Source organism: Rhopilema esculentum, chromosome 8 (assembly GCF_057945365.1).
Source record: "Rhopilema esculentum isolate cy_ngs chromosome 8, ASM5794536v1, whole genome shotgun sequence".
NCBI lineage: Eukaryota > Metazoa > Cnidaria > Scyphozoa > Rhizostomeae > Rhizostomatidae > Rhopilema > Rhopilema esculentum.
Window position 1 is genome coordinate 1,931,918 of NC_142822.1, and position 26,438 is coordinate 1,958,355.

Sequence of the window (26,438 nt, forward strand, 5' to 3'; positions counted from 1 at the left end):
GGAAGCGTTTTTCTTTGTCTCTGCATATGTTGATAAGCTACATGCTCGTGTTTGAGTGAAAATTAGTCAACGACATTAAAGGGTTTGCGGTCACTGATTGATTAAAACAGGGAACCTATCTTCATCCCAAGTCACTTTCGATTCTTCACCCTAATAAAAGTTTTCGCCTACCCTTGTTTAATTTTTGTACCCGATGTTTTTAATTTTGGAGAGTGCCGGGCTAAAAGTCCTTTATTATTCATTATTATTCGTCGCTTCCATTTTTCCGCGCTTTTTTTAAGTTTGGCAATGCCAGACACATATTTTAAAAGATGTCGGTCTGAACCCATTATCTTTTTGCATTCCTGTTAGGCCTATTTACAAAAATAGCCGTTGCATATATAATAACTTGTAAGAGCAATTATTTCCGAGTTGTTTATTGATATTCGATGCTTTCCATATCACCAATACAAAATACCTCCTTAGATATTTTCAATTTTTAAATTTGTTCTGTCGATAGCTGTATGATTTTAAGTTCTTCGTAAGTTCAAACTGAACTCTTGGGTTTGTAACTTGATTAAATATTCTACTCATTGGTTTGATGAAAATATTATCATTTTCGGCATTTTTAATGTGGAGTTTCTTAAAATTAGCCCAGAAGCTATTATTTCAAAGGAAAGCATAATGAATTGGCGTCAAATTGTCTAAAGGATTTTTCTGTCCCAATAAATCACTGTGAAAGGACATAGACAGTCTTTTCCCGCCCTTTACAAACCTGATGACGTGAGCAGGCTTAGTTAAGTGGAAATCTGGCATTAAAAAGAATTTGTGAATAGACGATAGCAACGACTCGTAGGCTATTTGCTTACATTTCTGCAACTTTTGACATTTTTAAAAATGTAGCGACTCCGTTACATTTGACATCTTACTGTAAGTGAAATAACTCGGTATTGAACTTTGACGTAAACAGTCCTAGGCTGTTCATCACACTTTGTTCCTTGCTTAGACATCAACGTCACTGTGTTACGTTGATATCGACAGAAGACACTCAAAGTATTTTCAATTCTACAACTACCTTTCCACATTAATCCTTAAACATAAAGTTTAGCGCAGCTCAATGGATTTGCCTTTTAAAAAAGCCCCAAGTTATCCAAGCGTATTAATCTCAGGAATAAATGGCTGGTAGGTTTGACACCTTGCTGCTCTCAGGTCGTTCGTGCGCGGAAAAGGTTACTTGCATTTGACAGGAAAACATATTTTGTTAAAATGAAGTGGAAGGCCTTCAGAAAATTATGTTGCTGGATTTCTTGAAATCATATAGGTTTTTTATATTTGCTAAGCTCGTAAACAGATAGCTGGTTTGTCAAAGCATTTCTGTCGAATATATAAGTGTCAAAGCAATGTTCGGATAATATATTTAATGTGGTATCCTACGTCATGGTCTTAGAGCAGATTCAAGGTACATTTTACTGAATAATTTATCGGATGAAAAGCTAGTTTGTGAGCCAATTTAGAACATTCTGTCAGGAATTTATAACGATTTCAAATAATATTTGCTCAGTCACGCAGGATAGGTCTGCGCTTTATGTCGCAACACACCAAGTACTGAATTTACGAAAGTAGAAATCACCGTGGATTAATCTGCTATTCCCGAAGGCAGCTGAGATCTTCTGAAAAGAACAATGGCGGTCGACACATAACGCTCTGCGACAGTGAAAAGGTGTCATTAAAGACAGCAAAACGTGAGACCGGATGATATCAACTAAAGATATAAGATATAATCAAGTGGAGGGGAGAGCTCAAATTAGAGGAAAATGTAGATAAAATGTTGGAATGAAACGTTCCCGTAAACGCAAGATGGACCACCTTGATGATGCTCTATTGCGAATTCGTGCTTCGAATGCGTGCTTTGCGTGTTCGGTCGCACAAAGACTGCAGGTATTTGCGTGTTCTTTTTTGTAAACTTTATAACCTAATTCAATCTTGTTTCAAAACAAAAATATATTTCGGTGACCATAATTCTAAACTTTGTTGCGATTAGATTTAAATCGATCCTCATTTATGTAATCTACTGGTCAATAACCCACAAGTTGAGAAAGTATTTTCAATCTTTGCTAAAGGCGATTTTTGTCGTCATTTGAAGCGTTTGTTAGGTAGCAGTGCACTTTTGAACACTACAACGCTTTATAAATGTCTTGGTTTTGGCTTGCCACATCGTTGCCATTTGAATATAGAGATCGAGCAATTTAATTTTTCTTCATGAAACTATACTCGAGTGGACCAGCGTCATGTATGATTTTATGCGTTTTCTTCGCAATTTTATGCGAAACAAATTGTTAACAAGATCATTCAGGCCACACATCAATTAGTTTCTTGAAACATCTGGCTCAAAAATGGAGACAGCTAGACATTCTGAAAACTTTTTAAGGTATATAGGTCAAGCTTCATTCTTGCTTGCACGCAGACAATCGGGGAATTTCCAATGCAGGCCTTGTGTCTGCTTCATTTGCGAACCAATGAACGCTCTTATGCTCACATTGTATCAGCATGTGGGGATTCGGGACTGGAAAAGTTGCTTTACATTTTCCATATACATGAGCACAATGTAATTTTAAAGAGCAGTCAACTGTCTTTCGTGCTTGAAACATTCTCAGTTTGAGGCCCCCAAGGTATAACCATTAACAAGCAAAGAGGGTATTCCACAAACCTCGCATTCATTTGGGCTGACATATCATTGAGGCCCCTTGAACTCGTAATTCACATTACTGATGCAAGCTTCCAAGTAACATAACATACACAATTTTTTTGCCGGGGGCCTCTTATAGATTATAGGCTTTTTGTTTTTGAACTTATTGTAACTTTAGTCCGTTACGCCACTTTGCGGAAAGGTATCTACCAATAAGATGATTAGTTCAAGGCCTAAACTGGAATACATTTCTGCCTGATATATTATCATTCCAAACATGCAACACAGAGTAGGCAAAACTTTCAAGAAGGGAACGAGAAAGGGGAACATTTTGCTCCATAGGGGCTAAATTACTTGAGCTTGAGGTTGAGAGGACAGTACGGATGGACTTTCGGTGGGGTCAAGGGATAAAGCCCCCAAGCTATCATGATTTTGAGCAATCTGCGTGCAAGATATGCCCAAGTAAAAGGGGCACCTTTAGTTGAAAGCTGTTTATTTTGCATCCAAAGATCCCCAAACGTATGCCACTGTGTTCCTTTTGATCATCAATCTAGTCTATAACAGTATTAAGTTCATCTACTTGCAAACAGCCACCACAACTACCTGCATGATCATCATCATAATAAGCACCCTTGCTTTCGTGCGTTCTAAAAAGTCAAAGTTGATTCTAATTTTATGTATTTGTAAGATTTGTTTTATAGATATTCAACTTTGTATAATTAAAAGGATATCTTGTGACGTTTAAATGAATTGTCAAGTTGGTTCACTTGGCCGCACTAAAATACTAGATTTGTTGTGTTGCTAAAATACAGTTCATTTGCCGATATTGTTTGGACTGATATAATGACGTCATCTCATTCGAAGGTGGCAAACAAGCCAAGTTCAAAATGGCTACTGTTAGCGCCCGTAGATTGTCTTTGTTGTATTGACGCAAAAGATGAAATACAACAATTAACATATTACTAATTACTGAGAACAACGTCTTTGTGTCAATTAAAGGCAAGATTACTCGAGAAGTCAATGTGGTTATTATGGGCTAGAATTCTGTGGCGTGGGTAAAGCATGTTCACGTGGAAAGCACATTTACCACGTTGCATTTTCACTGCCAGGTTTTCCACTGCCAGGTTGTCATAATATTTATCAATTTACAAAGAAAGCTGTAGGGCTTCGTCCCACCTTACGGATACTATTTGATTTACTATTCTGGGGTTTCTGAAGGGAAGCGCACCAAAATGGAAACTCGCGGCCCACCTCTTTAGGACATTTGTTATGTTCTGATTGAAAAGAATCCCAATACATTTTTTATAAGAACCAGTAAATTGAAATTCAGGCTGGCTGTTCTAAATGTTTTCAAAATTCCGAGGCTAGATTGTTCTTAATTTGTTCTTAGATTGTTAAGACGCAAGTAGCGCAATTATTATTAGCTATTGCTCACTATGGCCGGACTGGAAAATTTATCGCGCGCCCACAATATATTGCCCACGCACTCAAATTTTCCATCCGCGCACTTTTGCATTTGGCCGCGCAAAGTCCCTATTTGAAAACATTTCACAATTAATAACAGCACAAATTTCTTAAAAGTGCGTGATTTCAGGTCCGTGAACTTGCCCGCGCAAGAAACAAAGTTTTCAGTCGGGCCTATGGAAGTGTTCAGGCCACGAAGTGTATGGAAGTGAGTGAGATATTTTCTCATTGCCGAAAAGTTTTAAAACGTTTTTGAGATAAAAGCAAGATTAAATTTTACAGTAGCTCAGTCTCAGCCTGTTCTTATTTTGTTCCCAACATTTTACTAATTTTGACCAAGAGTGGATGTGTTCTCATAATAGCTAAGAACAACTCAAGAGCATGCCTATTCCTAGATGGAAAATTAAAAGAAAGTGCGATTTATTTTTGGAATTTTTTTCTCCTTTTATAAGGGAGAGATTTTGTCAGCTAATCGACCGAGCTACTTGAAATGGTATTGAAATCTTTGTTTTGCCTAAGAAAAATTATAGTTTGTAAATGTGGAAGTATCAGTGTTGAAAAATGAACAACATGAAAAACACAAAATTGTGCAAAAAATGAGAACATCGAACCTCTATTGGTTCGGAAAAAAATGAGTATCAAGTAGGCCAAAAACTTCTTTTCAATAACGATCTAATTTACACTTTAGGTCGATCTCAAATTAACGGGAGCACTGTCTTAATTTTCGAAGAAACTTGCAAATAGCTTCTAACATTTGTTTCGTATAACAAACACGTATTTCTAAAGTTTTATCTTGACAAGTACGAAGTCAATGATTTGTCTTGCTTATCTGCAAAGCAAAACAAGCTTTTTGTAAGCATAACAAAATGCTTAATATTGACATATCTCTGCTGCAACTAAGATGTTTATTCTAACAGATGCACTTTAAATAGAATTATTAATCTGTTGATGCGCTTCAAATGAATTATTAAACTATTGTGAATAGACCCAACAAGCAGGCACGCCGCTCTAGGGGGTGTGTGGAGTGTGACATCCCCCTTTAAAAAATTCCCATGCAAAAACGAGAAATTTTTTTGCCATCTAGGGGTGCTTAGTGGACAAATTTCCAAACTTGTCGACAAATAAAGGATGGCTCACCCACTTTGTCGGTATTTGGGACTTGGACCCCCTGCTCACAATAGCTAGTCTTTTTGCGCAACTGGCAAGCATTACGGTAGCTTTTTTCACAGGGGGACGGTATTGAAAATGCCTGTTGCGCAAAAGCCAGCAGTGGAATAAAAAGTTTCCAGCCTCTTCCTGATAAACCATTTTGTCGATATTTAAAAGAATTTCAGGCTCCAAATGCAAAGAAGTGGTGTAGGTTCAAACAAGTTTTCGAGAAAAAAAGATATCAAAGGAGAAGATGAAGAGCAAAACAAACTAGTTTCTAGATACTGAAAAAATTTCAGAGAGATTCCCTAGATTAATATCATTTTTACTGTTATGTTCTTGTTTTTAACATTGTAATGCTTTTTTGGATAAACTTTTTGTGTTCACTGGTAGTTGCTCCAATTTTACTTTATCACTACAAAATATCTTGTCTTAGTTTCATCGCTGCACAAAATTTGAGTTTATTACTGCACATTTACGATTTATCACTGCACAAATTGGCTGTCACTGCACGTCAAAATAAACCCTGTTCCAGGACCCCCTAAAACCGCCACTGTCTACAATCAGTAATGTTTTGGGGGAGGGGTTGCGGTGTTGGTCGGTTTTACAGGAAGAACTATTTTTCATCAAAATCACTTAACATGAAACCTTGCGTTGCAAGAAATTTTGGGAGGGGTAGTAGAAGCACCCGGTTGATCATTTTAACGATTATCCTGCTCCTTTGTTTCTAAAGCTGCTTCTAAAGCAACCTGCCACAGAGTCTATTTTTGCAACCGTATTTGAAAGCAGCTGCTTGTCCGATTAACTTATCTCATGAGTGCAATGTCATCTGTCCGATAAGCTGGTTGGATGCATTCATTCAAAATCCTACAAGTTGAAGCAAACAGATATATGTATGGAAGTAGGATCAGTTGTGGCGTACACAGTTTAGCACACCCTGGTGGTTCCATAACCAAGGATCCGCGATCAAAAATGACCCTTAGATGAGCTCTTTAACTGAAGCAGGAAGCATTACTCCCTCTAGTCAACCTGAAAATCAACCATTCTTGCATTTTGCTATTCAGTTTAGTACGCTTTACGTCACTGGATTGACCCGTAGATAAAGGTCCCTTTTCAGTTTTATTCGTTCAGGGCCTCGAGTGCCTTTGTCACACCTATAGGGAACTAAGATGGTTTATTTAACGGCCGTTCTCTTCTTTTATAAATTTCCAACACTGCTGCTTCTTCCTTCATCGTACTTCTAATTGGCTTCTTCCAAATGTTTTCTTGTTTTCAACGTTGCATGAATTTTTCTCGTGTTTATTTATTTCCCCATTTCAAACCTGTTTATGCTGTTTCTACAATAAGCTTAGCAAAAGAAAGATTCGTTTCATACCAGATAGGCCTTCTGTTTACACGATGAGGACCCGCTCCGATTTTGCGAAGTGAAGTCACTTCGCTACGAAAGTGGTATGAAACCAATCTGATATGTATAAGATTGGGTAGAGTGCTCGTGTAAACGCTCGAATCCTGTATCAACTTGCTCCGCAACCTCAGTTACAATCCCTGTGGCCTCAACCCCACGTTTGGCGCGTTTTTTCAACAAATTGTGGTTTCATTATTAAGAAAATAAGATGGATGCTGATAAAGAGAAATTTTTCTTTACCACAGTGATTGGTCTTGCACACATTTTTCAGATAAGTAGCCACCTCGTGGATCTTTTTTCAAGATATTCCTTATCTTTAAGAAGACTTCACACTCCCCCATTCTTTCCCCTCGAATTGAGAAGTCGCTGCATGCGATCTCACGGTCTCTAGCAACAGCTAAATTTCTTGCTCAGTCCAGGAAAAATTTCTTTCTTGACTTTCTTCCCTGCTCCCGCCATTTTTCTGCTTCAGTGACTCACATAAATGCTCACGTGGAAGGTAAATTTTTGGCGCGACTCAAATACCAACGCAGTGGCCCCGAAACAAAAGACTGCACCCCGCAGTGCAGAGTAACAACTGTCGTATCTGGTATAAAACCAAACCCATACGGTGCAGCGAATCCGATATGAAATGAATCCGGTATCGTGTAAACGGGGTATGACTAGTCTCATTCCACCTATGTATATAAGAAGTAGTCTTAATCTTCAACTGATAATCAACCATGTTCCCCTTCGATATCTTGCAGCAGTGAGCTGCGTCGCAGCTGATTGCCAACCAGTTGTTACGACGCAGCTCATTGTATAGGCCTGTATAATGGTATTCAAAAACGAAAAGTGGGCTTTTCGGAATTAAAATGGGCACATAATTTGATCAGAAAGTCCTGAAGAATTATTTTTTGCGGGGGTGGGGCAACATGTTTCATCTGCAGCTCCAACTCTTCAACATTTTTTTACATCAATTCTTGTTGTTATAATGTCAAATGTGTGCTTGCTTCTCACATACTTGACTTGCTATAAGTCTAGTTTTTAACACTCTTTGCGAGCACCACCCTTACTTATTTCGTGGCACTACTACACCTTTTTATTCGTCCTCAAACGCGGTTATTTTACAATTATTATGATATTTGTGTACATTTTGGTGGCTACAGCAGAAAAATGTTTTTCCCTAAATTCAGCTGTCGCGACCACTAATCTAGTAACCAGGCATCAAGACCCCTGGGAGACGTGCGCGAGTCAAGTTTGTTGCTTCAATTCAACTCAATGGAGAACGTCATGAAAACAAATCCGATTTGAAGACTGAAACAAGTCCTTGGTTATTCGAAGGATATGGCTCGGGATTGAAATAAAGACCTTAGTTAACATCAATTTTATGGATCTTCGAAGAAAAGATGATTGGTAAAAGCAAGCAGATAGTATGCTTCAAATCAAGACAAATATCGGCGGTCCGCTGGCTGCTGTTCACCGTTTAAAGTCAATAGAGGAATCCACGGGCCTCTCTCAGCAGCTTTAATTAATATTTGAAGGTAAAGGACAGATTGATGCGAAGGCAGCTGTTTGGCAGGCCTTTACTGTTTTCATACCTAAGATATACACACCAGTAATCGAAGCACAACTGGTAATTTCACAGCTTCATTTTGTTATGTTGTTTCTTTAAAAGACATCGAAATTGTAAAATTCGTTTTCCTGCTGTGCTGGCTATCCTGTCTGCTGAGACAAGTAGAATCAAACGAGTTGTATTCACTTGAAGAATTTGTTTTCAACATTCGAATCAAATAGATAACGTCCATACTTTCCTCTTGTGGCCATAAAAGATTTTAAGCCCATGTTGTCATACAGAATGGAATCAATTCTACGACTGGATAGACTTTAGGCCATCCTGCATAGAGTGAAATTGCGGAAAATATTCGTGAAAAATGGCATCCCCATCTTTTCCATTTAAACTGGAAAAACCAAAAATCGATCCAAATGCAATACCAGGTAGAAAAGACTTGCTTGAATTCTTTCACCGCAAAAGTTTATCAAAGTTTATTGAAGTTTTTCCGAAGACCGTCAACTTCGACTATTTCAAAACAATGGGAGAAGAAGACTTTGTTGAGTATGGAATAACTAAGGAAGAGGACATACAAATATTGCTTGATGCTGTTAAGCAGGCGCAAGACGAGGAAGATAATGAGCAAGAAGCGGTGAGTTCAGAAATGATTTGCAAATTTTGGTACAAAATTTTATACAAAGAAGTTTTTGTTACCTAGATGTATTAGGTGTAAGAGTTTGAGAGGCTTTGTATGTTTTTAAAGACAAAGTGTGTTTTATATAAGAAAGTTGATCATAAATTCATTGTTTTGGAAGAACAAATTAGTTTTATGCACATAGATGAGCCATTTAGTCATGGGGCTTGGCAGAAAACTTCGAAAAACAACTGAAAGTAACAAATTTCTGCCACCGATTGTACCATTATAGGTCTTTTAAGCTTTGAATATGAAGCTTTAAAACTCATTTTGATGGAAACAAAAAGTTAGCATATTATATTTTCCTTCTTCTTAATCATGCTCAATGTTTTATTTTTCAATATTGTTATAGGCAATTAGGGTAGCAAGACATCCTCTATAGATATTTTCTTATCTTTTCTTTATCTTATCCTTTCCTTATCTTCTTTTATTGGTGGGAATTTTCATGTCATGTTGGCCAGCTGTTTCAGCTTAATAATTCCAGCCCTAGGCTGGGTGATGGTTAGCTATCTCAGGCTCTTTAGCTACTGCCTATAATATAGCTCCTGACCCATGTGTAATTGTTTATTCGCCATTTTCAAACTGCATACCATGCTTGCTGGTAGTTAAATGGAAAGCTAAGCAGCTCAACCTCATTGCTACCATTATTTGGAGCCAATTTGGATCAACTGGCCACCTCACACCTTAGATACCCAGACAAAAACGTGGTTTCTTGCATAAAAAAGTTCATTTTGAAAATTTGTGGTATGAAAATCAAGCACATTTAGAAATTTGTTAATAATGTAAAATGTTATTAACCTTTTTTTATTATTATTATTAAATGCATGGCCAAAATGCAAAATTGCATGGATGGAAGATTTGAGTACAGAGGCAATTCGTTGCAGGCACATGACAAAATTTCCAATCTGCACAGATAATGAAAGCACATGCTGTATGTGGTCCAAAATCATATAATATTTTCCAACCTGGGCTGGATACAACTTCTAGCCATCTAGAAATTTTGCAATAGAGTCTCTTCAAAGGGACCTGGAATGTGGCACATACTATCAACTTTATCACCATGTTCAAATCTATAGGTGTCATCAAGTATTGGTTACAGTCAAATTTGTTGTATTTTATGACATTTTGACATTTGGGTATTGTTTAATGTTCATGTATTTTGTGCAACATCCAAAAGCTGGTTTTCATCACAATTTAGCCATGTCATTAAAAATGATCAATAAGGAATGTTCAATTTTTTGAATCCACGGGTGATGTATGAGAAGTTCTAGTTTTTGACCCAATTTTTACCCTTTTGTCAAGTGAAAGGACTAACATCTATGAAGATGGTTAGGAAGGAACAGTTATTTATGGAGGTCTTCTGCATTCTGCATGAAGTTATCATGTTGGAAGCTGATGGTTCATACATGATTACACGTAAAGTTATTTCATACACAAAGTTTTAGGAGAATCAAAGAATAGGTAGACAAAGTTTTTATGTTCTAGCAATGGCAGACAAAAAAGTGCAGGTATTAGTAGTAGCCGAAGATCTTGTTGGCAAAACCACAAGAAAATTGTTTTCTAATGAAATTAAACTCTTATCTTAGAAAAACGGCAAAGATTTATGGAAATTCTGCCATTTTTTCCATTGAGAATGGCTTTCTGTGTTCATTATCATAATCCATGTCATTTCTTGGATTGTACCACATGCTTCCCAGATACTTTTTCTCATAAATGCAAAAAGTCTATTGTTGAATTGTTCCTGTTTTATGTAAATAATTCAATTTTTTAAGTAATTCATTGTAAATAGTCTTTAGCGCTTTTTAATCACAATAAAGGCTCTCACCTGTCTGGATTTTAAACCACTCAAGAGTGGTATAAACGTGGAAAAACCAGCCATTTCCCCTGTCAATTTACTAGTACTAAGTTGTGAACAATGCAAAAACTGTACTTTTCAAGTTTTGAAATAAGAGTGGCTGATGTTATATTGACTTGTCAAGTCTAGATGTAAAGGGGAAAAGTTGTCAATCAATTGGTTATAAACGTTTTACTCAAATAACTCAAGACGTCAAAACAGTCTTTTGAGCTGGTTTTCTGTACTCCTTGGTTTGTGAGAAGAAGTAAATGTAAGTTTATTTCATTTTGGTTATACAATTCTGAATTTTGATAAATTGGATCCAGTTGTTCTGTAAAGGCTCATACAATTCAGAAATTATCAGAGGCACTGTATGTCCCATCTGTAGCTTCGTGTTAGAAATTGATAAAGTTATCTCATAATAGTTTTTTTGAGGCAGTGGTGCTAACTTTTTGGGACTTGATGTCTTGTCCTTTTTACAATATTATTGTTAGAAATCAGCTTTGGTGATAATGTCTTTTAGGGGAATAGGTATCGACATGGTTTCAAATATTATGAAACAACTATTGATGGTAATTTTGAGCGAATGTGCTTTTTGTGCCACAAATTGAACATTTCACTGAGTAGCATTCAGTATGTTTAGCCTTTTTGCTCAGTTCTGCTTTGCGTTGCTTAGTGGCAAGTGTCTGAACAGATAGAAAAATTTGACTGAGCAAATCTTTATTTAACCCAGAACAAGATAATTTTTTCAGAGATCTATGGAGCACTAAGCATCATTCAGCAAGCGCTGAACAGCACTCAGCAGAATGGAGCAAAGTTTTTGTGGTTTGGTAAATTAATCCAGGATGTTGGGTGCTGTCCAATGCAAAGTTTTTTGCCAAGGCTTTGTTGTTGCTGCCAAGCTATTTGATTGCTAGACACTTTTAACTTTCATTTCATTGATTCAACTTCTGTCAGCTTCAGCTTAATTACCAAAATGTGTCACTGTTACACCAAATACCTTTTTTAACATGTGCCATCTTAAAAAACAAAAGTTTTTTTAAGGTTTGTGTGTGTACTGTTATTTGCTTTTGCAAAAATTAGACTTTTAAGTTTAACAGCTTTCGCCGTTGCTTAATCTGCTAAAAAGTATGTAGGCAATGTTTACAGGTTGATCGCCCCTGTTTCCATTGCAATTACATGCAGGTACAATGAACTCAAGGCAAGGCAATGCTGTTGCTTTTGTTCTGTCCCAAGTATGATGTCAGTGGTTTTTATATTGAAAAGCAAGAGGAAAGTCATAATGTATTCAATGCCAATTCTTCATTTTTTCATCAATAAATCATCTTTTTAATCAATTGTTCAACAGCCATTTCTTTGCACCAAAGCCTTCTCGATTGACCTTTGCTAATTAAGTCTGTCAAACATCTAGTCTCTTAAGAAGTCATCATTCGGCTGTTGGGAGGGTTTTTTGGCTCTTCCTTTAAAGCCAATACCATCCACATCATAGCTTGTTCATTCATTAATCAATTCTTAACTCCTTGCATATATTTATACCAATAAAGTGTGCAGTACTTCAAAAGTAATTCAAGAGAGGATGTTTTCAACCACTGCTACAGACTTGCCTTTTACACGTTCAATCTTAATCACAACGGGCTTGCTATTGAATCGACATTTTTAACCTATCGGCCAAGAGATAATGATGTGCTAGGATGCTTTTCTCAAACAAGTGGTTATCGCTTGAGTTTATTTGTATAGTTGAGATTCCTTTAAATATTGGCATTTGTTATTCATTCATTTATTTATTTATTTATTTATTTATTTATATATTTATTTATTTATTTATTTATTTATTTATTTATTTATTTATTTATTTATTTATTTATTTATTTATTTATTTATTTATTTATTTATTTAGTATACCATCCAGACATTATTATTTATTAAGTACGAGGATGGCTCTTTGGGTAGAGTCGCGGACTGTAGATCTTAGAGTCTGGGGTTCAAGTTTCTGACATGACGAAAATTTTACTTAAGGCGGGTTTCCACTTTATTCGCTCTGGTCGCGCGACAGAGCGAATGCACATCGGGGCATGCGCAAATTTAACTTCCTCATTCGCTGCGAATGCGTGACCATTCGCTGAGTAGTTCAACTCAGTTCGCCGATTCGCTGACTTGTTGATTCGATTTCGCCAAGTCGCGCGACCAGAGCGAATCAAGTGGAAACCGGCCTTTAGATTGAGGAATGTCGATCTGATTGAATTTTACATCAAGAGGAAGGACAAGGGCGCTGCTCTTTAGACATTGTTTCCTGGTTGCCCCAAAACTATCTTCGGAAGCTAGGTAGTAGTTTTAAGGTAGTAACAGCTAGAAAAATCTAGAGCTTGAAATTGGACGAGAAAGACCACTTGTCAATAAATCACATTTCGCTTATGCGAATTAAGCGATGTTGGTTGGCTAAAATATACTAAAATGCGTGCGGTACAATATAATGCTATAATAACGATCAATGTAAGTAAATTGTACCAGGAAAATTTTTTTTAAATAAATAACGACGTTCCGAGCGTAACGGGCTAACACTTGATAACGGTCTATTCTCGAAACATCGTTATTTATTTAAAAAAAACTTTTCCTGGTACAATTTACTTCCATCTTTTAACTGTTTGTCCAGAGCTGTTTCCGAGGTCAATTTTCAAAAGAATTGAGATCTGAAAATGATTAATCAATTAACAGGAAGTCTAATTAAGATCTATGCAGGTAGAAGTTGCTTACAGTGATAATAGTGTGGCTTGAAGTGAGAAGACGGGTTCCATTCGCAAGAGTTTGGTTGCATTTTAAGCCTTGTTATTGTTGCAATACTTGCAATGCAGGTGGTTTTGTCATATTTATTGCGGCAAAATCCAGTATAACACTTGACCGGATTGCATATTAAAGCAATAAATGTGCCAAATATTTATTACGGCGTGGAAAATCAATGCAAGAGGAGAGACTGGAGATTGTGTTTTTCTACTCTTGCGGCCAACCATAGTTCTTCTTCTTTGAGTAATAGCCTTGATGAATATTGCGAAAAGGAAGCGGCTCTGCCAGGCGAAGTTTCATTGCTACTGCACTTCCTTCCCAGTATGTATTCGTCTGCAGATTTCGTGAGTATATATCTTTCCATAGTAAGTTGATTGGCTTTCCGATTAGGTAAACGAAGCGCACATGAGTAAACACGTCTTGGCTTTTAGGCCCAATTTACTTGATTACTGTTACCGTGCAGATAATCGCACGCCTATTTCATTGTATAGGGCCCATGAATAATTCTCGATAGTTTCATCACGCAAAGGTTATTTGAAAAAGAATTCTAGCTTGCTATCATTGAAGTAGTTTGTCATTTATTAGGTGCTACAGGGCTCACTGTGAAAATCTTTGAATCTCCTTCATGTGTCGGCTTTTGAAGTAACGTTGCTTCCGCTTCGGTTGATATTACGCAATTGTTTATTCGATAACATCCACGTCATCTCATTTCATAATCCAAAGATGCTTATTTCAAGCCAAGCTACGTAATGTATGGTATCTACTTTTATATGCTTTTAAAGCGCCTTCTTGGCTTAATATAAGCTCTGTATTTCTATCAAGCAGAATATTTTGTTTCTTGTAATCTCTTGATAGGAATGCGATCGGTTTATACCTGTATATCCAATGCGCTAAAAAGTGATAAGGCTTATCAAAGTGATCAGTCTCTCTCCTGCCTGTTTGCTATAAATGTCAGAAAATGTTTAAAATTTCTTGCTAGATTTCAGACTTAAATGAGAAGCATTGTGATTTAGAAAATATGTCTGTTGTCACTTTATTTTTAGCGGTGATAAGCGTAATGCATAACTAGCAGTGTAATCGATATCGCTTGTTTCCTAGCAACCTACTTACAGAAAATTTACTTCTTTGATATAGGTTTTTTCGAACAACTTTTCAAATCAGAAAACCCAGTCTGCGAAATTTGATCAGCTTGAAAATAGCTATTGTACATGAAAGCAAACAGGTTGTGTTAAAGGTTTTTATGTTTTGCAAATTTACTTTGTTGGCAGGCTTTTGAGTTACCGTACTCATCCATTATTAAAAGAAGACTGTAACGGGTTTCCATTGATTAAAAAACTTTAATATAGTGTTAGCTACGTTAACATTTACTTATTTCGTGAAGATTTCTTCGATTCTTCCTCCAGCAACAAACTTTCCCTAACGTTGATATCATGTCTTCAGCAAGAGAACACATTTTGATCTGTTGATGGGTAGGTAGACCTGACTGGCAAGTTCTGAAATAGACCTTGGCTGGACAAATTTTTGTTCAAGTGGAGCGTTTAAAAAACCGTGACCAATGTACAGAAATATATAGAATGACGATTACTGTTTATCGGTCTGTCTAAGTGAAAGATGCTGTACAGTCCTAAGTTCTAAGTTGCTATTGCGTGGTTCATTCTTAACACGATTATAGCGATCGTCAGGCAATGAAATATTTCTTTCTCTCTCCTTCAACTCAACCCTCCAAAGGAAAGATCACCAACTGATTAAAGAGCACAATTAACAAAGCTTGAAACAGGCTCATTCACGGTCTATTTCTGCGAGGAATTTTAATGCAAAAGCGCTAAAACACTTTTGGAAGTGTCAAGACTTAAACGAACTCGTAAGCCATCATCAAAAATATTTTCTCAGTATTTGTAAATATAACCTGATAATAGGATCTTGTTATCGTTCACTGCTCGTATACTGCAACCAGATCTTGCTTTTAATTATAGTCCACACCCTTACATCTATCGTACCTTCGCTGCCTGGACAGGGTGCATGAAATCCTCGCTCCGACAGTGATAATTTTTTAACACTTGAAAGCAGACTGCAACCAATAGCAAATGAAAAGCGGATAAATAGAGCCTCTTAATAGAAAATACGGATTTTTTTATTATGATCATTATTGGTTTTTTGAGATAAAAATATGCAAAGAAGATCGAGCGAATTCTACCCAAGCTTAATTTGGTAATTGAAAGTGATAAAATTTCAGCTTTGACTTTGAGCTTTGAATCAAAATTTCTCTATTACATAATCCTGAAATTTAAACCTTCATAATATTGAAGTAGAGGAAATATTGACGGCACCTGTCCAATTTGTTTTCAACAGCCTGCTTGCTTAAATATTTGAAGATTCGTCAAGAGTAGGTCATTTATCTATCTGCTACATCAGAAAATCAATTGAATCGGTTTTCATGTTTCACTTTAGACAAACGTGATTCTTGACTTTATTTCTTGAATCAGGTGAATTTCTTAAATGTTATAAAAATTATGCTTTCTATTTTACTTTCTTACTACTCCGTGCTACTGTATAATCATACATTGATACTGCTTCAACTTTCATGCTGCCATAAGTCTGCTAGACACAGTAAGAGTAAATGTCTGCCAAAAGCACTTGGAACACCAAACAATTTGCTTTTTATTTCCATCCTTTTCATTTTTATCCCAGAAACTACTACTTCCGTTCCTTTCCTCCAAGAGCAACGTTTAAAGTCTAGACAAATATCATACTTGTCACAAGAAAAATCGTACCCCCTTCGTTTTATAGTATTCCAACGCTGATCCGGGGGAATGGCTGAATTTGTCCTTGAAAATGGACTTAACTATTTCAAGAGTATAGACAGTAAATTTTAGTAAATGAAATGTAAAACACTTGCAAGCTTGACAATACTGCTTTTAAATTGCTCTAAGCTACGATTCTTGTCGTGTATCGTTAAAACAAAGTCTTCAGTTTATAATTTTTTTTCTATATCTTCTACACACTGAAGTAGAAATATTCGTGTAACTTTGTAATTTTGTTTTAAAGGCAATCTGTCACGACGTTGAATGATTATAAGAACAAAGGGATTTTTTATTGTTTCCAGTCCCCCTTTAATTTATCGCATTGTAAAAAATGTGGCGGAGCGCTGGAATTGTGTTTAGGCTATTGTTCCAGCTATTGTTCTCGTTAACCAATCCACAACGAGACAGATTGCCTTTAAACATGCGTTTATTAAGACAGTGCACTCACTGATCTGTGGTTTTGTCAGTATGGTCGCATCAGAGTTTGCTTTTGTATTGTCGCTGAGAATCTAGGCAGAACGATTATCTCTCATCTGTTTTTTTCAAAATTGAAATATTGACCTGGAAAAAAGGAAGTTTTTCTCTTTTGCGATTTACTGTAAAATGAATTCACCGATAATCAGCTTATCAATTCTTTTTTACTTCTTGTTTTAAGGATTTTCGGTTTTCGTTACGTTCTCTCGTCTTAAGCTTTTTTTGTTATTAATTACGTCTGAACTTTATTCCTTTTTGTTGCTTCTATCGCGATGCCTTGATTATTGACATCAATTTGCAAGAGAAAAGCAAAAGGTAGAAACTGTAAGTGACGATAAACGATTTCTGCTTACAAAATAAAGATCAGCATTTGATAACTGAAATTTCAAGTCAATCTTTGCTCGAATGCTGGATTTAAAATTAAAATCCAAAGCCCAACATGTTAAAAATTGGCCCTAGCAAGAGATCATGTTTGCGCTTCGTAAAATTGGAATTGCCTGGCAATCGAATTGGACTATTTTCACTTTCTTACTTTTTCTAAACCTAATATGTAGCTCTTTGTAGTGGTTTCTTCAACCTGTTTGCTTGACGTGTTTTCATGGAAAGATGAACGCTTCTTGGAACTAACTCATCAATTAATGTGTTAGGGTTGTTCGGTTCTAGAAGAGGATGTTGTTTCAGTTGGCGGTCATCTGTTATATTGTACCAAAAGTTAGGACCGAAAATATGTTTTTAACAGCAATAATCCTCTTATCGATAAAGGAAGAGACAAGAGCTTTGTCATGTTGTCTAGGGCATCGAGCGTTTCAACGCCTGTATCTTTGACTTTTTCGTCCTGTGCGTTGTCCTCGTTTATTCTACTCGTCGCCAGCTTTGCAAAATAACAACTTCGCATTACCCTGGTCAATGTTATTACACCCATGACTTCTGCAAAATATCACCTGTTAGGTTTAATGGCCTGATAAAAAGATTGTTTCATCGAAAGATCTTCCTTTCTAAGGACATGTTTTCGTTTTCTTGACGAAAGATTTTCAGCTGCATTCGAAATATTTTGATTATTGAAACAGCAATTGGAAGCAATTTATTGCATTGTCATTAAGACTGGGAAATTGACAGAAGCAAGTTCATCTACATCGAAAATAGATGAGATCGCTTAGCTTGCGTAACTTCTACGCCAATGTTCTCTATATGTAGATGATATAATAACCCGCGCATAAAATACTCATATATAAATTTTCTCAGGCAAAAACCGGCGATCGCCTGCCCTAAATATGAAGTTTTCTAACGTTTTTGGGTTTTAACGCAAGCTATGTCATTATGCAACAAAATTTCGGCTGCGATAAAGGATTACTGTCGCATGAATTCTCAATTAGATCAAGCATATGCAAATTCGTTCTTCCCGCGTGGCATTGTCAAAATACAGGATTCAGATTTGTGTGTCGACACAGGATGTTATCATGCAGGTCTATGTTCAGCCTTGACTTGCAGCTCATTTAGCTGAAGGAGACTCGCGTAAGTTTTTGTCGCTGCATTCGTTACAATACGATACTGAAGCTCGAATTGAATCAGTTGGTCATGTCTGGTGAAGGGCGTCTTTGCTATCCGATTCAATCCTAAAGACTGGTCACGAATCCGTGAAAGGTCCATTTGAACAGGTCTGTTTTCTCGCTAATCTAGATGTCTGTTTTCTAACTGGAAGCCAATTCGCTACAGAAACGCTAGGAGGAAACGTTGAAAGCTGTCTTCCTCGTTGATTGCATCCACCACTACTTTTCATAACAGGATATCGCAGGAAATTAAGCCTTGATAAAATATAAAATTCATTTATTGATTAAGAGTTTATACCCTGTTTTTGTTATGCTATAAATATGACTCGCATATATGCTATAAATTAAGCAAATTTCATATATTTTTTCCAGGAATGGAATGATATCTCTTAAACAACTGTTTATACCTTTTGTTTTTCCAGCCAGTACAAACGCTATTTCGTCTTCCTTGTTGTCAAAAAGTCTATGATTGTTTTTAAGTAACCTTAAATCTTGACGATTACCTAATCAATTATTTTTTAAATCTGGTTTTTATTTACAGAATATCATTAAACATGTCAGTTAGTAATGGTAGCGAGTATGCTTTTTTGAAGTACTCCTATTCTTCGTCGTGTCAGATAATTATTTATTTAAACTTTCTCCAGGTCCATTACGGTCATCTAGTTCCTGCTGCCTTGTTTTCTTAGAGCTTCCTATGCAGCTCTGCGCTTATGCCCTTTTTGTGCCCTTCTAGAGCAGCGTCTGTATTGTTTTAATGGCGTTGCCAAACTTCATAATAATTTCGTTAGCACGTTCAATATATATGTCATTAGTCGATATCAACAGACATGTGTTTGACATTGGTTTATATTTTAGTATCAAACAGTTTTCTATAAAAGCTTTATCGTGTATCAGCAGTCTCCTTGACTGCTTTTCGCGCCTCGTGTTTAGTATGTGATACTTTTCAAGGCTAGTTTGTTTTTTTACTCGTTTATTTGCTATGCCGTTTTAGCTTCAGTGTTTAATATGCGCTGTTTCTCCTGCAGTTTGACTTTGAAGAAACGAAAACGACGTTCACCCCTACGAGCGTCAAGGGCAAGTTGGAGAAGATCGAACAACCTGAATGCTCATTCACCCCAATTAAGGCTGAAGAGTCGACAACAAACCTGGTTCGAATGCGGAATCATCCATCGCTCGGCAACTCAGACCCTTCGATTTCGTCCTCGTGTGTAAGTCTGTTTTCTTCAACCTTCAAATGTACAGCTGATGAGTATTCACTTCTCAATAGCTGCCGCATATATTTGATTTAAGTAACCCGTTTTTCGCGTGTTCTTAGCTTACAAATTTTGTTCTAGTCCATCAAAAGCAGGGATGTCAAACATACGGGTCGCAGGCCCCTCCTACCAAAATTATTGCAATTTTTTATTTGTCATACTCTATCATTATTAGGCAAGGTGATTTAATCTAAAAGCAGACATTTTCTATTATGACGCTGAACAAGTCAAAGCTTACAGACCAACATTTACATAACATTGTTCGCATGTAAACTACCTGTTTAATGTGTCATGAAACATTTCTTATTGATAATTTTTTTCTTACAACAGTCTGAGTAACTTTTCTGATAATTTTTCATATCATTCATTTACTGTTCACTACAAAATTTGCCGATAAGTTACGTACTTATCCAACTTGCCAGCCTGTCGTCCAGCCCAGAAATTTTATTCGAAGACAACCCTGCTTAAAAGCAATGGCTAAGATTTTTCGAATTGCCATATGGGAATGTACTTTAGGCATATACAGAGCATAAAGAATAAGTTCAAATCGAGCTGTTTTGGATAAAAGGCGACGCTAAAACAGAACAAGCGTATAGATAGATTTCATGACGCGAACATGTTGGTTCTGTCTTTTGACGCCCACATGCACTACGTAAGTGTTGTTCCATTTTTAGAGCAACTCAGCCAACTTACGCACAACTTACGGTAGTTTTGTGGGAAAAGTTGTTATTTTGCTGCTGTATTGAGCAAGAGAAGCAGTTAATTTAGTGTTATTAATAAGAGCGCACTTATAAGAATACCGGCTAAGTATAAATAGAACGAGAAGTACGGGTAACGAACAAGCCGCGATTATAGTCCATGCTTTTAGCAAATTTCAATAAACACCAACCTACAATTGTACTGATAATAGCTTTTTTTGATACTTTCACTGTAAGAACAATTTACCGTATCATTTAAAGCCCAGTTTCCACGATTCACTTTTTCCATGCCTCTGTCACATAAGTCATGGCTCGGGGAACATGTTCTATCCTCATGCGTTATCGCAAAGATGACCCCCGTATTTATCCAATTAAATCGTCGTTACGCGTCACGTGTTTCGGCCTTGGAAGAAGCATGCGCAACATGCTTTTGGTGGCGATGGAATAGGGAACTTTCTACCTTAATTAAATTAGACGCGAGGAAGCAGTGCTTTGATGGTATACAATCATGTCAGTATCATTAAAAGGACTAAACACAAAGAAAAAACTCACATCGATAATATTCGTTTGTTCAACTTTGTTGTTATTCTTTTAATTTGGAACACTACTTTTTATATAAGGAAGCAATCTTTTTCTTTCTTTATTTCTGAATCCTTCATATCACACATATCCATCGTTCCTCATTCTTCATACCAAACTTCTTATCCTTTCTTCCACCTTTTCTCTTCCTTCATTCCACCTTTCGTTATCCTTCTTTCTACTTTTCTCATCCTTTCTTCCTCGTTTTCTCAGCCGCTCGTAATTTTCATTCTTCTCCCTTCACCCATTTTTCATTCTTTATCCATCGATAACATCCAACAATTAATAATAGTTGCGTTAGGAGCGCAATTTTCTCTTTTTGTTACAGCCTTATATTCCGTGTGAATTTAAGAACTTGAGTTGCTGCATTCTCAGTTGCTTGGGAAAAAGGCCAAATGTTCACGCTGCTATTGCTGGTAGCAAACAATTACAGAAAAACAAAGCATGTCAGTTAATCACCAAAGCCATTAAACTCAGCATTTCACCTGGCTTTCTAATGTTTTTAAAGTTTTTGTACTTTAAGTTCAAAGGCTTAATAGATTGTCAATCTTTGTCTCTGCTGATTCAAATTGAACTAGCAAATATCTGTGTATGAAACGCTGCACAACTAGCCTCCTGAAATTCACATTATAATTTTATTGTATTTTGTTGCTATCTGTAATTTCATTAATCTTTCCAACCGCTTTTGACCAGTTATTTTATTTTTGCCATTGGATACTTCCTGGGCAGTATTGTATTGCATCTACATTGGAAAATATCTTCCAGGAAACCGTGTTGCTCTCATAGTTTTCCTAGAAGAATTTGTTTTGCCTTGGAAATCTACTGTCTCTTGTCCCCTGTCTGACTCAAGACCTAATAGGTCTTTGTTGATCAGGATCCCTGCAAGCTTTCAGTTACTTGCTGAATATATACTTCCAACTTTTCTATACTCCCTGTCATGTCAACATTTGAGGTTTGAGATTTTAGAAAAAAATATATTTGGGGTCTGTGAATTACAGGTTAAGAGAAATTCATTATTTGGGGTCTGAGAAGTGAAAAGGAAGTTGTGAAAGGAAACCAAATTTTAGGGAGAATCCTTAAACAAAAGGAATCCTTTAATTTAAATCTTCTCTCTTGGTTATTTATTGTTAAGGGTATTGAAATGAGATTGAAAATCTTGTGATAATCAAGAAAATTTTACAAAAATGGTAGTCCAAAATATGTAGCATTGTTCAGGGTCTCAAAATTTTGAGACTCAATATTTGGGGTTCTTCAAAATTTTAACTCAATATTTGGGGGTCAACAAAAAATTGCTGACATAGACCCCCCCGTATAGAAAAGTAGTGAGCACCCACCTGGGCCTCTGTCGTTAATCTTTGTTGAGCTTAAACGCCTCTAAAGCTTGTAAGAATTGCCATTCTCCACGCTCAATCAGATCTTTATCATCTGCTCTAGTTTGAAGGCTCGTTGTGTGAGAAAGAGCTGCCAGTTTTCATGGGAGACATCCTTTGAGTTAAAGTTGGTCAAATGAACTCACCTTTCTCATTAAGATGAATTATATTTCCAAATGGACCTATGTTCCTTATTCATTTAAAAAACTGAGCTAGACGTATAAAGAATGACTTCTAGTATTGTGCATTTCAATTTGCTCTTTTCCAAGTCTGACACCCGAATACAAAACATTTAAGTAGATTTTGAGTTCACTCTTGATACACCTTGACCATGAATTGAAAAAAAGGGGGTTTGGGTATGTGCTAAAAGTAAAATATACCCCCCCCCCGAAGACATTTATATAGCCCACATTTTCCCTGTTATACCTATTTTCCAGTTGTAATGCCGACCAACTAGTGATTTTTTCGACGAAGTAACCAAACAGTGGTAAGGTTGAGCTGCTTACCCCCTGTATTCCTTGGCGCTATTTGTTTTGACACCCTGGATACCTTTGGATATTTGCAGTACTTTTGAGGACTCTACACATTTTCAAGAACTTTTTACTCATATTGTTGACAGTCAGTCAGTACAGTGCCAAAACTTCCCTTAAACATATACGCTAATTTTCAAACGTGAATGTGCTCGAATATTGCTTTGCTCTGAAAGAGGACCGACTCTCTCACGTCCCAGGTTGACGTGAAACGTCGTTGTATTCAGCGCCGAATGCGGTAGTGCTCGTACCACCATTAAGGGAATGCAAAACAGTACAAATGAAGCCGTAAGTAGTTTGGAATAAAAAAGTCTACCATATCAGGGCAAGTTTGTCCTTCTTGCTTTTATATCAGTTGACACCTGCCGTGCATCTCGCAAGCACCTAGTTGTGACGTTATCCCATGAATAACCCCCCCCCCCTACTTAATTAGACGGATGTTAAAAACTTTCCGCCATTTCCAATATAACAATGACATTTACTTCTATCAGCTTTGTTTGCTACCAATTATTGATGTCCTTTTACATTTATAATCCTTGTTAGAACATTAATTTGATGTTTTACTTTTTACAGGGAGATGTCGCTAGAAAGTTCAGGTGAACATCTTTTAAAACTTTTGTAATTTTAACAGACAATCCTTTCTCATCTTCTCTAAGTTGTCTGCTTCTTCTTCGCCAAGTCAAGTAAACTTGGCTTGTCCGGTTTTGAAGCTGTTGAAATTTTCACCCTCAACATTATCTTTTTAGGAAATATTACCCTAAAACATTTATTAGAGTAATCTGACATTCTTTCTTCAACTACACGTGTCTTATCAAAGTTGGTGATTTCATTAATATATTTATGCATTTATTAAATATTTAACGGAATTGGGTAAATCCCTGCATATTTTACAAACTATAGTTTACAAATCGTATAAGATATTTCCGAACGATAGGATCTTTGCCTTGCTGAGCAAATTTTTACGAGATATGTTTGAGAGTGTTTTGTACAATTGATGTAATGAGAGGTTGTGTGTTGATATAGGTCCATACATTAGCCATAATCTGCTCTTTCTATGGATCATAGCACGTGCGGAATAACGTCCAGAAGGCCTCGCAGCTTGGCACCGCATTCACCATCGCCTCCAAGACCTTCGTCGCCAGGATTGAATATCGGTGAGTCATTTTGTTGTGTAGTCGTTTCATTCAAAGGCTTCTCGGGAATCACGACTTTGATTAAATACTATGCCTTGTAACATGCTTCTGTCTTATATAGAGTTCATGTTATAAGGCTAAAAATTCCTTTGATTCGTCTGGTTTTCTGGGGCTAACTCAAGAACCTGCAGCTGATGAACGACCAAGAGTCGGGATCATTTTCTGTTTTGTTAATAATGCTGTTAACGTTGCATATTCGCGTTGCAATTTAACTGCGGTTTTTGCAGCCTGCCTAACGTTTTCTTTGTAAAGACAAAACTTTTTAATGTTGCCTCTCTATAGGCTGTATTCTATAGATAGACCGGTTTTAGCAAAAACCAATTCGGCTAAAAATCAGCTTTGCTAAGGGCCATTTAAGGGAGCGGCCAGTTTAGGGAGCGGCCCGTTTAGGGAGCGGCCAGTTTAGGGAGCGGCCAGTTTTGCTAAGGGTAGGCCAGTTTGGGTGAAGGCCAGTTCTGGTATAGGCCACTTTTGGGGAAGGCCAGTTTGGGTAATGACCAGTTTGAGTAAAGGCAAGTTTGGGTAATAGCCAGTTTGGGTAAAGGCCAGTTTGGGTAAAGGCCAGTTTGGTTAAAGGCCAGTTTGGGTAAAGGTCAATTTGGGTAAGGGCCAATTTGAGTAAAGGCCAGTTTGGGTAAAGGCAAGTTTGGGTGATAGCCAGTTTGGTTAAAGGCCAGTTTGAGTAAAGGCCAGTTTGGGTAAGGGCCAGTTTGAGTAAAGGCCAGTTTGAGTGAAGGCCAATTCTGGTATAGGCCAGTTTTTGGGAAGGCCAGTTTGGGTAAAGGTCAATTTGGGTAAAGGCAAGTTTGGGTAAAGGCCAGTTTGGGTAAAGGCCAATTTGGGTAAGGGCCAGTTTGGGTAAAGGCCAGTTTGAGTAAGGGCCAATTTGGGTAAGGGCCAGTTTGGGTAAAGGCCAATTCGGGTAAAGGTCAATTTGGGTAAAGGCCAGTTTGGGTAAAGGTCAGTTTGGGTAAAGGTCAATTTGGGTAAAGGCAAGTTTGGGTAAAGGCCAGTTTGGGTAAAGGTCAATTTGGGTAAAGGCCAGTTTGGGTAAAGGCCAGTTTGAGTAAGGGCCAATTTGGGTAAGGGCCAGTTTGGGTAAAGGCCAATTTGGGCAAAGGCCAGTTTGGGTAAGGCCAGTTTGAGTAAAGGCCAGTTTGAGTAAGGGCCAGTTTGGGTAAAGGCCAGTTTGGGTAAAGGCCAGTTTGGGTAAAGGCCAGTTTGGGTAAGGGCCAGTTTGAGTAAAGTCCAGTTTGGGTAAAGGCCAATTTGAGTGAAGGCCAGTTTGGGTAAGGGCCAGTTTGGGTAAAGGCCAGTTTGGGTAAAGGCCAATTTGGGTAAAGGCCAGTTTGGGTAAAGGTCAGTTTGGGTAAAGGCCAGTTTGAGTAAAGGCCAGTTTGGGTAAGGGCCAGTTTGGGTAAAGGCCAGTTTGGGTAAAGGCCAGTTTGGGTAAGGCCAATTTGAGTAAAGGCCAGTTTGGGTAAGGGCCAGTTTGGGTAAAGGCCAGTTTGGGTAAGGGCCAGTTTGAGTAAAGGCCAGTTTGGGTAAAGGCCAATTTGAGTAAAGGCCAGTTTGGGTAAGGGCCAGTTTGGGTAAAGGCCAGTTTGGGTAAAGGCCAATTTTGGTAAAGGCCAGTTTGGGTAAAGGTAAGTTTGGGTAAGGGCCAGTTTGAGTAAAGGCCAGTTTGGGTAAGGGCCAGTTTGGGTAAAGCCCAGTTTGGGTAAAGGCCAATTTGGGTAAAGGCCAATTTGGGTAAAGGCAAGTTTGGGTAAAGGCCAGTTTGGGTAAGGGCCAATTTGGGTAAGGGCCAGTTTGGGTAAAGGCCAATTTGGGTAAAGGCCAATTTTTGTAAAGGCCAGTTTGGGTAAGGGCCAATTTGAGGAAAGGTCAGTTTGGGTAAGGGCCAGTTTGGGTAAAGGCAAGTTTGGGTAAAGGCCAGTTTGGGTAAGGGCCAATTTGGGTAAGGGCCAGTTTGAGTAAAGGCCAGTTTGGGTAAATGCCAGTTTGGGTAAAGGCCAGTTTGGGTAAGGGCCTATTTGAGTCAAGGCCAGTTTGCGTAAGGGCCAGTTTGGGTAAAGGCCAGTTTGGGTAAGGGCCAGTTTGGGTAAGGATCAGTTTGGGTAAAGGTCAGTTTGTGGTGAGGCCAGTTTGGGTTATGCATATCTTTGTTGTTAAAAACCACTTGTGCTAAAGAACAGTTTCAAGCTGAATGCTATCAACAGGCAACTGCTCTTTGACGTTACTTGATGACCGCATTGAAAATTAAACTCGGATTTGCAACTAGGATCCGTCCTGTTCTATACACCAGAAGCGTATACAGCTCTGTCTATACAGAATCGTGCACTTTGACAGACCGGTGAATAATAATTTTCAAAAGCTAGTATAATTAGAACACTAGTTTGGCTGATAATATTTTTAAAGAATGTTGTTTTCAGTTTGAAATGAAATGACTGATTCTTTTGGTCGTTGACGA

The 26,438-nt window shown here is 37.5% G+C and overlaps 1 protein-coding gene across 3 annotated transcripts in view; it reads left to right on the forward strand.

The window, feature by feature from the left end:
* Positions 1 to 1,271: 1,271 nt before the first annotated feature.
* Positions 1,272 to 26,438, forward strand: part of LOC135694969 (microtubule-associated serine/threonine-protein kinase 2) — a 52,584-nt gene continuing 27,417 nt past the window's right edge. Inside the window, exons 1-4 of one of the 3 annotated variants that reach the window (XM_065213876.2) lie at positions 1,272 to 1,917; positions 19,368 to 19,550; positions 23,346 to 23,368; positions 23,838 to 23,926. In XM_065213876.2, the coding sequence (XP_065069948.2) occupies positions 1,813 to 1,917; positions 19,368 to 19,550; positions 23,346 to 23,368; positions 23,838 to 23,926 (400 nt within the window). In that variant the 5' untranslated portion in view covers positions 1,272 to 1,812. Of the gene's footprint in view, positions 1,918 to 7,560; positions 8,867 to 12,783; positions 18,451 to 19,367; positions 19,551 to 23,345; positions 23,369 to 23,837; positions 23,927 to 26,438 lie in introns of those variants that run through there. The other 2 variants (XM_065213875.2, XM_065213877.2) reach the window with 2 other exon arrangements.